At 60.5% G+C, this 14,738-nt stretch overlaps 1 protein-coding gene across 1 annotated transcript in view; it reads right to left on the minus strand.

Moving 5' to 3' along the window:
- The window catches only part of CEMIP (cell migration inducing protein, hyaluronan binding), a 60,888-nt gene that overhangs the window by 12,453 nt on the left and 33,697 nt on the right, over positions 1-14,738 (minus strand). Inside the window, exons 13-21 of the mRNA XM_012659103.1 lie at positions 13,999-14,204; positions 13,272-13,341; positions 12,308-12,436; positions 10,035-10,120; positions 8,975-9,106; positions 5,654-5,689; positions 5,420-5,575; positions 2,716-2,896; positions 1,478-1,693 (exon numbers count right to left, since the gene is read on the minus strand). Of these exons, the coding sequence (XP_012514557.1) occupies positions 1,478-1,693; positions 2,716-2,896; positions 5,420-5,575; positions 5,654-5,689; positions 8,975-9,106; positions 10,035-10,120; positions 12,308-12,436; positions 13,272-13,341; positions 13,999-14,204 (1,212 nt within the window). The remainder of the gene's footprint in view (positions 1-1,477; positions 1,694-2,715; positions 2,897-5,419; positions 5,576-5,653; positions 5,690-8,974; positions 9,107-10,034; positions 10,121-12,307; positions 12,437-13,271; positions 13,342-13,998; positions 14,205-14,738) is intronic.

Consider the following 14,738-nt stretch of genomic DNA (forward strand, 5'->3'; position numbering starts at 1 on the left):
CGCTCCCTCCACGAGCCCCTTGTCAACACCCCCACTGTCTGTGACAGCTGAGACTTTATCCCCACCTGCAGGCCACCTCCTCGGGCCCACTCCCCGCATTCTCCGCACGTGACCTCACCTCCTACCGCAGAGAGAACTGCCCTCGGCTTCCGCCCCTGCCCCATCCTCCCTGACCAGAGTCCTTCTTCCTGACTGCCAGCTCCTGCCCCTCCTCCGGCACCCGCGGCCCTGTGGCCTTTGCTCCCCAGCCTGACGCCAGCTCCCTCTGCCGTCTCTCCTCCACGCCAAAGCCACCGCTTAGCCCTTCTCCGAAACCCGAGTCCCGGCGTCCACGGCGGTGACGACAGTGCCTGCCTTGCAGGACAGCTGGGAAGCCACTTCTCCATTCACACCTGCGTCCTTCCCCACCTGGGACAACCCAGCTCCCCGTGCCGCCCTCCTGATCCCACAAGTCTTCCTTTGCCTGAGCCTCTCTCCCTCCCTCGTTTATCCATCGGCCGCTCATCCGAATACCAGCGGCCGATGTTTCCAGTTCTGCTCCAGGCCGGGTGCCGTCCAGACCTGCACCGCCCCGTGTGGCGGCCACTGAGCACTGCACGTGTGGCCGGTGCGGCTTGGGATCTGAATTTTAAATTTCATTCTCATTAAATTTAAATTTCAAAACAAAAGCGGTGTAAAATATTTTTTCCTGTCTCAGTGACCCTGATTTTATCATTACACGTTGTGTACATGCATCAAAATATCACACGTGCCCCAAAAGTATATACAACTATGATATATCAATAAAAATAATTTTTTTCCATTAAACACAACTTTATTGCTTTGGTAGGACCACATTTCACTTTGTTTAAAAGTGAGTGAGCTAAGTATAAAATATACAGTGAATTTTGAAAACTTAGAACTGAAAAAAATGTGAAATGTTTTGTTAATGATTTTTATATTGTTACATGGTGAAATAATAGTATTTTGAGTATACTTTGTTAAATAAAATATTAATAAAATTAATTTCTAGTGTTTCTTTTCACTAGAAAAATTTAAGATTTTTCTGCTGGAAAATAGAAGATTTAAGATGAATACATGGCTTGTGCTATATTTCTATTGGATAGGGCTGGTGAAGGATTTTACAGGTACTACCTGAAGCTGTACCCTAAATGTCTCTAAGAAGGTTCAACTATTATCCCCATTTTACGGGTGAGAAAACTGAGGCTCCGAGTGTGTCACATAGCAACTGCCGGAGCCCGCCTTGAATCCGAGCATTTGACCCAGAGGCTTTCTTTCCTAAGCTTTCTGCTTTCCAAGAGTTCTGACTTTGACTTTCAAAAGTCCTGTTGGATGAAGGAGAAAAATAAAGAAAGAAGAAGAAAGAAGAACTGTGTATCTCTTTCTGGCCTGGCACAGACCCTAACATACAGTAGGTGCTCGATAAATGCTTGCTATGTGAGCGAGTGAGTGACCGGCCCCGAGAAAGGGTCCCCACCTGTGCGTAGCGCCCGCTGCAGATGGCGCCCCTCCAGTCCGGGACGTCGATGCAGTCCGGGTGCCGGACGAGCCAGTTGTCGTCCTTGGTGAGGTAGGAGCCGGGGTACTCGGACACGGAGCCGTCGACGTCGTGGAACACGGACGTCTTATCCCCATCCATGTCCAGTTGGTTGAACCAGGGCCCGGGCTCTCCGAAGAACACTCTGGAAGTAATCTAGACAGAGCCCGGGAGAGTCAGGCTGGGCCCGAGGTGAAGGGAAACTGCGGCGTCACCGGGCCGGGGCGAGGTTTCCGATTTCCGCTGACATCACACACCAGCCAAAGCAAAGATGCTCTGGGCGCGGCGAGGGCACTCACCGCCGACCTCGCGGACCAGCCGCGCCGCGGGCAAAGGTTCACCAGGCCTGACTCCCAGACCCGGCGCTGGCACAGCCCTGGCCTCTGCCCCCGGGGGCTGGCTGCCGCGGGAGAGGGCACTGCGGGGACACGCGGGCTTCCCAGGCGCGGGCGGGGGGCTCAGGAGTGTGGGTGTGAGTGCATGAGAGAGGCGGTGCACGTGTGCGTGAGAAAGTGCGGGCACACACACGCACACACACACGTGGGGGCTAGACAGGGTGAGGGCGTGTGCTGTGTTTCAGGAAGTCAGTCTGCGGCGGAGCCCTGGAGATTTCTGTGACCGACCTCTTCCAGGCCCTCGCGGCCGGAGTGAGGAAATTAAGTAATTTAAGTTTCGCGTCTCTCCCGCAGTCTGCCAGGAACCAGGAGGGGGCTGCTCTGGGAAGCCGAAGCCCAGAGAAAAGGCCGGGTGTGTCCCGGTCCCCTCACCCCGGGCTTCTCCCGTGCCAGCTCTGCCCACGACGAGGAGGCCCGTGTTTACGTTCCACTCTCGGGGAGAGATTGAACAGGACATCTTCGGCAAAGACCTCCCTTGGAAACTGCTGGGTTTGTTTGTGCCAGCCCCGGGGCCCGGTCACGAGACTCCGCATGTCAAGGCTAAGACCTGGCTTCGAGCAGGGGAGGGGAGCGGGCATGTACCCAGCCCTGACCTGCGGGGCGACCTGCACTTGTACTTTTCCAGCTGGGAGTCAGTGCAGACCGGGACGGGGCCCAGCCCGCGTGGAGGCGGCGTCTCGGCCCCCGCGGTGGTGGCAAAAGCCCCAGCTCCGGCCCCCGGGGTCAGTGAATCACCACCCAGAGTCTGGGTTTGCTGGGAGTCTGCCCTGGCGCCGCACTCACCGGGACGTCCTCGAAGGCAATGCCGGTCACGTTGTTGTGGGGGCAGCTCTGCCAGGCGTTGTTGAGGCGGAAGGCCAGGGCGCTGGTGTGCCGGCCCTCCAGGGCAGCGAACTTCCGGAAAGTGCAGTTCTGGATGTTGACCGGGCCATCGTAGAACTGAATTCCTCTGATCGGAAAATTCCTGCAGAATGAGGGAGGTGGGATGTCAGTCTGAGCCATGCTGCTTGCCCCTTCTGAGGTGGATGGTATCAGAGACTCCCTGGGTAAAGCCGTTCCTGATCCCCACCTCGAGCAACTCCCCCGACCCGGGTCATTGTTGGTTCATTAGTTCATTCACTGGGGAAGCACGCATGGACACAGTGAATGTCGGTGAATGACTGCACGGATGGACGGACAGACGGATGAATGAATGAATAGCTGCTGGCTTGGCGTTTGGGGATGGCCTTCTATTCCAAAATTTCCCCCAATTTTTCCATCACATGAAGAGTCACTGGGTAAATTCTGTAAATCCTACTGCGGAGTGGCAACATCATGTCCCTTGGGAGATAGAGCTGTTAGTCACCATCGCCCCAGTTCAGTTGCTATGGCAATTTAATCAGATGAAGACCCGGACGGTTTCTCATCTGTGAGTGAGCCCCTGACTGGCAGGGTGCTGGGCTTGGTGAGCAGGAGGAACAGGACACAGAACGAAGATGATGAAAATGTGGTCAAAGTAATCGCAACGCAACTTCTGTAGCATCCCCAGGAGACAGGGCAGGCCCCACCGGGAAAGCAAGGCCGGGGACTGGCAGGGAACCCCAGGAAGGCCCTGACGCCCAGAGGGCAGGAGCAAGGGGGTGGGAGGAGGCCGCGGGCCTGGAGATGAAGGTGGAGAGACTGGACGAGAACCGGTGAGTTGGAAATTCCTTGGCCCAGTGGGGAGTCGGCTGCTGAGGGACGCTTCCCCCCTGGCCTGGGACTGGTGGGCAGGGCGCGGGAGGGCAGGGCCTCCGAGGGGCTGGCGGTGCCTCCCGGTGGCCCTTCCTGGGCCCGGCCCCACATCCAGGCGTGCTCGTTCTCCGGGCCCGACACCGAGCTTACACTGGCGCCTCCACCCCTGGGTCAGGCCCGTTCCCTTCCGCAGCAAACACAAGAAGAAAGGGCAGAACGAGGAAAAAGAAAGCAGAGAAGGGATCTGTCCTTGGGGGGAGGCCACACTCCAGCTGTCCCCGACCTCACGCCCTGGCCTCCTCTCCGGTCCAGCGTGGGTCCTCGAGGAAGCCGCTAGTCACACCAGTCTTGGCGACACACCTTCAGTGGACTCCGAAGACGCCTGGCGTTTCCGTGTTTTTGTATTTGTAACTGGTTAGCGTCGTGGCCTGCAAACCTGACGCTCAGGGGTGGTCCCGTGTGTTTTTCCACTTAAGGCGTCTAGGGAAGCCCGTCCCTACTAGCTCTGCGCTAAGTCGAGGCTCCCTCCACCTGCAGACGCTGCGCCAGCGCCGCCAACGGTCGGGACCGCGCAGCCCTAGCTTCCTGCCTGCGAAGGCAGTTTGAGGGACCTGCCTGGGTCTGGCAGAGCTTCCACAAACAAGGTCGCCTCTGGAAGCCGTCAGAACATTCTGGCCCGGGGAGGCTATGGCGCTCTATAAGGAAACCCTGAATATGCAGAGCCAGAGTCACTCCCACAAAGGACAGAGGGACTGCCCCGTCACCCACGTCACACAGAAGCAAGGGCTTCTAACAGCTCATGCCAACGGAGACCGGGACTCCGCCTTCGCAAACCTCCTTGGAGCACACGTCCACTCGGGGCGGAGTTTTAGGCGTGCGTGTATTTTGTGTCCTGATTCTAGTGGCGGGAATTATATTTTCCCAGAGGAAGAGAGGACAGCTCGGGGGCAAGAACGGCCGATCTTATCACTCGGAGCACAGGGACCGCTGTGCTGCTCGCGGGCTCAGGGCCTCGCTCCGGCTCGAGCTCACACCCGAGGCATCCACTGAGCCCATTTGCCCCGTTAGTCCGCCGACTCTCCGAGTCACCCTCTGCCCACTCCAGCACCCGGTTGTCATCCAGGCTGTGTTAGAACTGCTCCAGCAGCAGGGCCCACGACTCCCGGGACAGCCCTGCCCATCTGTAGTTGAGCGAATCTGACTGTTAGAAAGACCCTCCTGCATTAAACCAATCCTACCCCGCAGCGCGCACGTGCAACAAGTCTCCCGTCTCCTGCGCACAGCAGCCCTGAGCGTGTGCGACGACTTCCCCATGTTGTCCCCCCAGCAGTGACCCCCCTCTCCCGGTTGAAGGTCACAGTCTGCATGTGACGTGGCTTCGGGTTTTGTCCCTCGGTTATTCTGCTGAGTGTGCTTCGCCTGACGCTCCCTCCCACTGCAGAGGTGGATAGAACCCCCTGAGACTGTGCCACCCCGGGGGAGTGGGGTCAACGTCTCGGACCCTGGACACTAGATGACCGCTAACGTAGCCCACGGCCACACTGTGCATTGTGACAGCCATGCCACCCCGTGGGCTCCATGCAACATCATTTTTGGACGTCTCCCCCCATTCCAGATCTCACTCCTCAGCTGGCGTCAGCCACTGCCCTGGCTGGCAGGGGACGGAGTGACTCGTCGTTGGCAGGTAGGAGCCACCCACTAGCTTCTTCCCCTCCCTCACTGCCACTGGGGTTAAGCCGCGCAGAACAAGGGCCCGCTGTGGCCGCAAACCTACTGGCCTATGGGGAGGGTCCTTCCGCTGTGGTCCAGGCCGCCCGGGCCCCAGATCCTGTTGTCCATCATTTCCGTCCCCACGTTGCCGCTCTCGCCAACAAACAAGCTGTTCTTTATCTCCTGCTTGGAGCCGTCGTCGTACGGGAAGGTTCCACCACTGCCGAGAGGCGAGGGTTGAGGTGAGATGTCCAGAGACGAGCTCCCACCCGGGCCCACGCACAGCAGTCGCTCTTACCTGGCCAGGGTCAGGCCGATGCCATTGTCAGCAAACCTGGGGACGAGAGCAGACAGTCAGCAAGAGCCCTGCCTCCACATCCAGTGGGGTCGTGGGGGGAAGACCCCTCCTCACCCTGGCGCGGAGCTGTGGACGCCGTGGGGACAGTGGTCTTCGCACAGGCAGAGGCTTTGCCAAGGGACTGTGACTCCCCAGTTCTGCACAGTGAGGGGATGTTCTCGGTCCCCTCCCACGCACCGCTGACCCCAGAGAGAACATGGCAACCCCCATGGCTCTCAGCGTTTGGTGGCACTTTGCATTAGCAGCTCGAAGACTGCGCCATGTGCCTCTCCCCAGACCCCCCTCTGCGAGTCCAGGGCTGGGTGGGAGGCCGGGCCGGGGAAGCTGGAGCACCTGCCGCTCTCAGGACCAGCACTGGGAGGGTGGGGTGTGCGGACGCGGTTCCGTCTTCCCTTTTCCATCCTCACCACCGTTTCGGCCACAGCAAGAGGCCCAAGTAGCCAATTTCCCAGTTTCCTGGGAGTCAGGCAGATGCTGGCCCTGACAGCAAGAGTCACTGGCAGTGGCCCTGGGGCCATCTTGCCAGCTCCCTTTGGCCTCTGCCCTTTTTAAGGGTCAGGGTGGGAGTGCTCCCGGGAGGGCCTGGCTGTGAGTGACGGGGGATCGCGCAGTCTGAGCCACCGCAGACGCTATGGCGAGACAGGGTGGCCGCCTTCATTTCCCTGCTCGCAGGGGCAGGTAGAGCTGGTCTCCTCGGCTGGCCGCTGTCACCTGCGCACCCCACGGTCCCCTCCCCACCCACCTCTCTGCTTCCTGCACCTTCCGAGGCGCCACATCACCCGTAAGCCCCCGCTCAGGGGCCTGGTGAGCCCGAGTTCCCCTCCCGTGAGCTGCGCCAGGCTGATCCCCGTGTCCCGCGAGCGAGCTCTCTAGGTCCCAGCGTCCTCGTTTGCACCCCACCCGCTCCCTTTCAGGGCACGCGCTTCTCCCTTTCCGAAGCCCGTCCAGCTCGGATCAGCCGTTCCGGGCCCTCACGCACGGTGTCACGCTCTCCACTTTTGCCCCAGAACTTCCCGATTCTTGTCTCCCGGCCCCCTTTGTGGCCTTTCGTGTCGCTGCTGTCACCCAGCGCCCCGCCCGTGGGCCCCCATCCTGCACCATGTCCCTGGGAACCTCACAGGACTCGCGGCTCCCGCCACCGATCCGCGGGTGGCTCTGAGATCAGTCACTTTGCCATGTGCCCTTCCACAATCTGGGGCGTTCCCACTCCATGCCGCACAAGCGTCTCCACCGACCACGTCAGAGACAGTGCGATCATCCTCCGTCCACGCCTGTCCCCCATTCCGAAGGCTGTTTCAGCCGAGCCCCCACGACCGGAATTCCCTCCTCTGGGCCGCAGCAGTGGGGTCTGAGCTGGCTTTCCCGCCGCCAGGACACCCGCCCAGCCCGCCCGCGTCCGGGTTACCGGAGTGACCGTTCTGAAACGGCCCCCCGGCGAAGGCCTGAAGTACTCGAAGGGCTCCCCGTCTTCCGGCAGCCCTGCCTGCACCCCCTCGTCCACTTGCAGGGCGCGGCCTTGCTGCCACCGGGTTCTGGGCGATCTTAGGTGAGTCTGGCAGAGATTAAAAGATATGCCCCATTGGCAGGTGGGGGGGTCTTCACAATTTTTCTTGCTGCCCCAAATCTGGCCTTTCCTATCTCTGTAGAGGCCTAAACTCCAAAACATTTAACAAACCAGAACCAAGAAACTCGCCGGACTTAGAACAGTGCGGAGAATTTTAGCGTTGACACCATCTCCTCGCTTCTACCCACAGCTTCCAGCCACCCCCCGCACCGTGTCCCCGCAAGCGTCCCCAGACAGGCAGCCTGGTGGCTTATCCCACCGATGGCGTCTCCCGTCGTGGGATCTCTTCCCTCCCACAGCGGCCTCCGCCCCGGGCCTGCGACTTCTCCTCCAGAGCCAACCAGGACAAGCCTCGTCCCTACCTGCCCCTCCGAAATCCAGAATCGCTCTCTCCTTCCCGCCCCGGTTCTCCAGACGCGTGACTGCCTTTTCCTGGGCAAAGGGAAGGTCCCCCTCTGCCACTGAGGGTCCCCCTGCATCCCCGTCTGCGTCTGGCCCCATCCCTGAGCCAGTCCCCCCAGATCTCAGCTGTCCTCTCCCTCTGTGGACACCGGGTCTCTGTTCCCTCCTCATACACTTTTCACCTCTCCTTTGCCCTTTCTCCTTTAACTTGTCACAATAAAATGGAGGAAATAAGTACATTTATTTCCATGTAAATTTATTTCCTGCATGGAATTTCTGATCCCCCATTTTTTTTTTTTTTTTTTTTTGAGACAGAGTCTCACTGTGTTGCCCGGGCTAGAGTGCCGTGGCGTCATCCTAGCTCACAGCAACCTCAGACTCCTGGGCTCAAGCGATCCTCCTGCCTCAGCCTCCCAAGTAGCTGGAACTACAGGCATGCGCCACCATGCCCGGCTAATTTTTTCTGTGTATTTTTAGTTGTCCAATTAATTTTTTTCTAATTTTAATAGAGATGGGGTCTCGCTCTTGCTTAGGCTGGTTTCAAACTCCTGAGCTCAAACAATCCACCCGCCTCAGCCTCCCACAGAGCTAGGATTACAGGCGTGAGCCACCGCGCCCGGCCCCCCATTTTTAATACAAAAGGCAGACAGGAGAACATTTCACACTATTCGCTTAAAACAAATTCCAGCTCAGCCACCTGTCCCTGCTGGCCTTTGTCCAGAAGGTGGCCAGCTGGTGGCTCCACCGGGGACCTTAGACCAGAACTCAGTGTCCCTGCCTTTTCCACTGGGGCCTTGGAGTCCAGCGAACCGGAGCTTCCAGTCCCAGCTCAAACTCTCACCTGGGAAATTCACTAAGCCGAACCGCGGTTCCCATCTCTAAGATGGAGATAATAATTCCTACCTTCGAGAAACACGGAAAGAAAGAAATGCAACCAAGGCATCGACACACAGTGGGCACCTAGAATATTCTGGCTTCCTTTTTCTTCCCTCCCTTAGCTGGCAGTCCGCGTGACCTTGAGAGAGCCCTGCCCAGCGACTATTTGGAGGCAAATCATGACCCGCAGCACCTGGCATTGTGGGCTGAAGCCAACATGCCGTTTTAGGCCTCGTTTTCTGATTTATTATTTTTTTCTTTTGTGGCCTCCGCCTGCTGCCATTCTGCACCCCTGCCTGGCTGGGGGACGAGAAGGCCAAACACCAGCAGGTCTCCTTCCTCTGCCTTGCTCCCCTCTCTGCGGGGCGTGGGGACAGCGTCCTGTCCCCGTGTGCCGAGGCCACCCACCCCCCACTCACCGGCAGCTGTCCAGCCACACATCCCCGCCGCGCAGCCAGGCGCCGTGGTCCTGGTTCTTGTAGGCGGTGAAGTGCCTGATGATGGCCGGCTCCCGGGGCTTCAGCGGGTCGGCGTCCTGGTGGGGGCTGTACCTGCAGCGCGGCACGGGAGGGCACAGGTGGGCGTGGGGGCGTTCGCTGTGCTCACTCCCTTCTGGGCTCTGTGAGCCTCTGTCTCCTCCTGGTGGGTGCCCAGAAGGCACCGACTGAACAAACTGATTGACATCGCCCGGGCCCTGGGAGGGACTTCCTGAGCTCATCTCAGAAGCAAGGAGGCTTCCTCCAGGGCCAGGCCCCGTGGGCAACAGACAGGTCACTTGTATCGCTCATCACATCACTGAAGAGCCTGCCCCGGAGTGGGGTGAAGGCACAGAGGCAAGTTCTGACAGCTGGTCCCAAACCAGCAGGCAGCGCCCGGACGGAGGGGCTGGTGGGTCCCTGGCCGTGCCCTGGAGCCAGTGCCTGTTCTTGGCATGCCCTGGTCGGGCGGGCGCGGAGCTGGACGCTCACCGACGTCAGGCCCAGCAGAGCGGTTCCGTGGACACCATCGCGCTACCAGCGTTACCCACGGCTGATGGAGCCCAGGCCCTGGTCTCCCTACAGGGTCCTGGTCTTGCCAGTTCCCCTTGAAAAGCAGCCCCAGCCTCCGGGTGAGCTCTAGACGTATTTGTGAGCACGACCTGCACGTTCTTTCCTGCTAAATTGACGGTGAAGTTTCTCTCCTCTTCTCTCTACCTTTTATCCGGGTCCAGCTGTCCTGCCGTGGCCCTCGCCCTCCCCGACCACTCGCCGGGCGCTGGCTTTGCTGAGGGATGTCGGCAAAGAATTCCTCCAGGGTTTCTGCCTCCCTCTGGCTACTGGAGCCTGAACCCCAAGCCAGACTCTCACCGCAGGACCCCCAGCACCCAGCTCGAGGCCCGGCACACAGAAAGCGCTCAACGGACACTCGGTGAGTAAATGAATGAATCAGTGGGAGGGAGAAAGGAGGCGCTGTGGCCTGTGTCCCCCGAGAGCTGAGTACCTGGCAGAGATGACAGAGAGGAAGGGCCGCTTGTCCTTGGCAGAGGCCTCGGTGGTTTTGACCCCGTTGTCTATGATCATGCCAGCCTGGGGGAGAGACGAGCAGAGACACATTAGCTCCTACGTGGGCCACAGGCGTCGTCTGGTGCCCAGCCTCACCCGCGCACTCCTGAATGCCCGGGAGAACCAGCTCTGCGCTCAGGCTGCATTAACAAAGGCAGAGGGTTTACAATGAGGGAGCTGAGAAACCTGCCTTATCCCGCCTTGCTCAGACCGAATCGGGAATATTTGACCTCTCTGAGGTGCAGATGAGGAAACTGAGGTCCAGAGAGGTGAAGGACATTGTTCAAGGGCACACGGCACAGCCCACACCAGAGCGGACACCGCTCTAGGCAGCTATTAGCCGGGGCTCCGAGTCTCTCTGCAATGATTGACAAGCCACGCTGAAACCAGGCCCCATCTCTGCCACGGGCGGGGTCAGTGGCCTTACTCGGCGCCTGCCCGACGCCAGGAGAGAGCCCGGCTTTCCCCCTGGGCTCCGAGGCGCCCACTCTGTCCGGGACGGGGCCGTGGGAGTCGAGGCGGCTGAATGGCGCTGCCCGGTGAGGCCCCGCGCAGCTCCTTCCCTCCTGGAGCCAGATGGCGGGTAGACTCCCGGCTCTGCTCTCACGAACTTGACTTTGGGCAAGTCCCTTCACCTCTCTAGCCTCAGATGGGTTATCTGCAAAATGGGCTAACAGCAGCCATTTCACAGGGTAGCTGTGGGGACCGAAGAAGACACCCCAGGTGACGACTGCTGGAGCAGGACCCTCACGCTGCCGTGGGGGTCAAGGTTCATCTCGGGCATGGACGCCAAGGACGGGGCCTCCCCTGCTCGGTAACCCAACCCGCCAAGCACAGTATCCTCTCTCTCCTTTCCCTCCCCGCCTTCCTCGTGGCCCTCACCTGTGTCCCGAGCCCTGCCCCCTCCGTGGTGGAAGCTTCCCTCGCATTCCGTCCCTGCCCAGCCTCTCCGGGCCTTCCGGGCACCGCGTGCCCCCCCACCCCCGCTCCTGGGAAGGCTTCTCGAGGGCAGGCGGGGTCTCAGCCAGAGCCGACACACGCTCCGCCCTGTCCCCGCCCTCGGCGGCAACGCGGCCTCTGCGCCTCCGCGTGGAGACAGCTCCCCGAGGTCCTTTGGCCTCAGAAACGGCCCATCGGGGCGCTGTCCTGATCCTTCTCTGCCACGATGACACTGCTGCCCTCCACACGTCTGCCCACAGCCCACGAAACTGTCCTCTCTCCTAGTTTCTGGGGCTGGACACTGCCCAGGTCTCCCCTCTCTGCTCATTCCTCCCCCCTGGCCCTGTCCCCACCGCTCTCCTGTGTGAGCCCAGATCTGTTCCCAGACGGCTCTCTTCTTCCTGGTCTTCTCCCCAGTTGAGCTTTGCTCAATCTTTTTTGGACCCAGGATGTAGCCATTCCCCTGTAGGGCCTCAGTTTCCTCATCCGGACCATTAGAAACAGGGCCAGACCACCCGCCTCGGCACTAGGGAGTCCGTCTGTCTGTACATGGCCCCGACACGGTCGGACCCCTGGGCCCCCAGAGCAGCGTCTCTGGCCTGAGCCTCACTCCGAGCTCCATCTCCAGTCCCGGCTGCTGTCCTTGCAGGAGGGTCCTTGACAGGCTTGGGATCAGTCATCTTGGTCCCGCCCCATTTTCCCAGCACTGAGCTCGGCACTGGGCACCTGGCAGGCGCCTGGGAAACGTCGACGAGTGAACGAAGACGATCAGGAATCTGTTTCTCCTCGGCCTGCTGAGCTCTGCGTCCGCGGAGCAGCCCGTCTCCCGTCTCCCAGGAAGCCAGACAGAGGCAGCAGGGAGAGGCCGCCAGCGCCCCCTCCACCCGCCTGCAGGGCCACGCCCTGATTTCCTTCAGCTCTGGGGTCGGGCCGCACTTCTCACGGTGGACACTGCACCCGTCCCCACCAAGCGAGCCGCAAATCGGATTCAAGCGCTCAGCTCGGCCACCAAGAGCAGCTCCTCCCGCGGCCTGGGTGAAGGCAGCTCTCGCTGCTGTCTCCGGCCAGGTGCCCAGCCGACGCCCGTGTGGGAGCCACCACGGATGTTCTTGTGCAGACCGGCCGGTGGCCCGGGAGGCCTCGGCGGCTGCTCTGTCTTCCTCAAGACCCGTGGTAGGAAATCGGTCGCTCCCGGCTGCGGCCGGACGGCTGTCCCGGCTCTCACCACCCCAGGCCTGGGAAGGGGACCGAGAGCCCGGCAGGGAGACTCACCCGGTAATTGGAATGTGCTCGGTTGTTGTGGAACTTGCCCAGCGGGATGTGCTCGGAGTAGCCCGGAGAGTACATCCCCGCAGAAGGGCCCGTCGGCACGTGGTGGAAAATGAACCAAAATCCGGTTTCCTGTCGGAGGAGCACGAGGGGAGGCCACGGGACTCAGCCCCAGGGAGCTCCCGGTCAGGCACCCGCGATCCCGCGCAGGGCTGGTCTGTATCCGTCACCCAAAGGGGCCTCGCCACCCACCTCCAAACACAGCTCCAGGTGGCCCCGTTCTTGAGGGAAGCAGTGAAAAGTCTGAGATGAATGTGATTTGTGGGGTGCCCCCTGACAGCTAAAGCCCTGCATAGGCTCCTGCCCTATCAGACGCGCGACCCTGACCGCTGGTGTCAGCCGCTGCGGGGTTAAACTCTTCCCCGGCGCACGACGGGAGGACCACAATGTTCTCCGTCTTCCCCTCCATTCCGCAGATGCGGAAGCTGAGACCAGAGACGGCACCTGCCCAGTTAGGGTCCCACGGGAGGCCAGAGCACGGGGAGGGGGAGCCAGGCTGTGTAGACAGGATGCTCCTGTCCTGCCCCCACCTCTGAGCCATCCTGCCTCAGTTTCCTCCTCCAGCAGATGAGGATAATAATAGAACCTATGCCATGGAGTTGATGCAAGAATCAGACTACGTCCGCTCACCACACGGATGTGCGAGGTACCAAACCCAGCTGAAATAATTTCATTCTAATACTGAATTATTGTACATTGAGTGCTCAGCACTCATTAGCTGTGGCCGCCAGCACTACGCAGTGACAGAACCGTCATTAAAGCCAGTTCCCTCCCAGCCTGTTGTCTTCCTGTTCACTGCAGCGCGGCCTGGCTGCGTGGATGTCTGGATGTGGGTCCGGAACACGCGCATTTCCAGGTTAGCCTCAGTGTCTCCCAGCCCCGGCCCCAGCCCCCGCTTTCTGCTCACCTCGGATCCTGCCGCCGCGCAGTTTATGAGGTTGTTGTTGGGATTGGCCATCCAGAAGGTGGACACGGCGCTGCGGGGAGGCAGAGATGGGAGAGATCACTGACTTGTCTATCTGGAACCCGGTTTGTCATTCAAGTGTGGTGCTAGTTTAGGTACTTAAAATGTTGAGAAACTGAGGGGCATGGGTCTTTAAGGTGGAAGCAGCGTGTGGGTGAAGTCTGAGATCGGCTCTGAAATAAATGGAAGCCCCCGGGAGGGGCCCTGGAGTCCGAGGTTGGCCGCACAGGGAGCTCGTCTCCCTGTCTCCCTGCCTCCCTGTCTCTCTGTCTCTGTCATGTCTAGAAAAGGGTCAGCGTGGTTGGGGCCTCTGTGTGCGCACTGCGGGCGCTGAGGTGGCAGCCGCTTCCTCTCATCAAAGAACACCGCGTGGCATCAGGAAAGCCCCGGGGCTGAGAGCAGTGGTCCTCTTTGGGCAAGAATGATGCAAGGAGGGAAACCGAGGAGGGAGAAGGGAGGAGACACACTCCCGCCTTCTCTCCGGGGAGCCACGGCTGTGGGCGGTCAAGGGCTGAAGCCCAAGCTGCCCAGAGCCGCGAGGTGCAGAGGTCAGGCGCCGGGCCGAGAGGCCGAGTGAGCGCGTGCTCATGCGTGCTCACGCGTGTCCTCCCGCCCCAGCCCCGGCGCAGGCCCTGGGCGGCACACGGGCACGGAGGGGAGGGGCACTTACTTGCAGTCCTGCCTGGGCTTGGGGATGTACCCCGGGTAGGAGTCCTCCGTGATCATCTTGCACATCCTGCTGTCGCGGTCGGAGGGGAGGAGGGTTCCGGACTTGACGAGGAGGCCCAGACAGTGGTCGAAAGTGTTGCGCTCCTCCGGCCCGTCTTCCGTGAAGAAGCAGTGGCCCAGAGAGTCATAGCCCACAACGTCCTTGATCTACGGGGTCAAGACAGGACGTTTCGCCGAGCATCCACCTATTCACGTGTTCATCCGTTCATTCAACAGACACTAAATCGTGCCAGCTGCACACTGCTCCTGGGAGGGGCCCTGGGGTGTGGAGAAGACACTGGCACAGGGGTGGGGGCTGGGAAGGGCAGGGCAGGGACTGGGACCGTGACTTTTTAAAGTCCCTTCCAGCTGGAAGTGCTGGGGCTGAGGCTCTATGGGACAAGATGTCTGAAGGGAGAGGAGTGGGTCTGAGAGGAGACCCCGGACTCGCCCCGTGAGCCTACTCTGATGGCGCTCACGGCCGAGCGCACAGCAGACAAGGACTTACTGTGGAGGGGTCCACAGAGAAGACCCCCTGAGTAAGCGTGGGGGGAGCTTCACCCAGGAGCAGCGCCTGAGCCGGGCCAGGTGCACTTTTATGAAGACCAGCACTGATGCCCGCAGCGCGCCCTCGCGCGGGAACCCAAGCCAGCGGTTCGCCCCTCACGCACGCCCCGCCCGTGGGCAGCCCCCGGGGTGACA

Source organism: Propithecus coquereli, unplaced genomic scaffold (assembly GCF_000956105.1).
Source record: "Propithecus coquereli isolate 6110/MARCELLA unplaced genomic scaffold, Pcoq_1.0 Scaffold599, whole genome shotgun sequence".
Classification (NCBI taxonomy): Eukaryota; Metazoa; Chordata; class Mammalia; order Primates; family Indriidae; genus Propithecus; species Propithecus coquereli.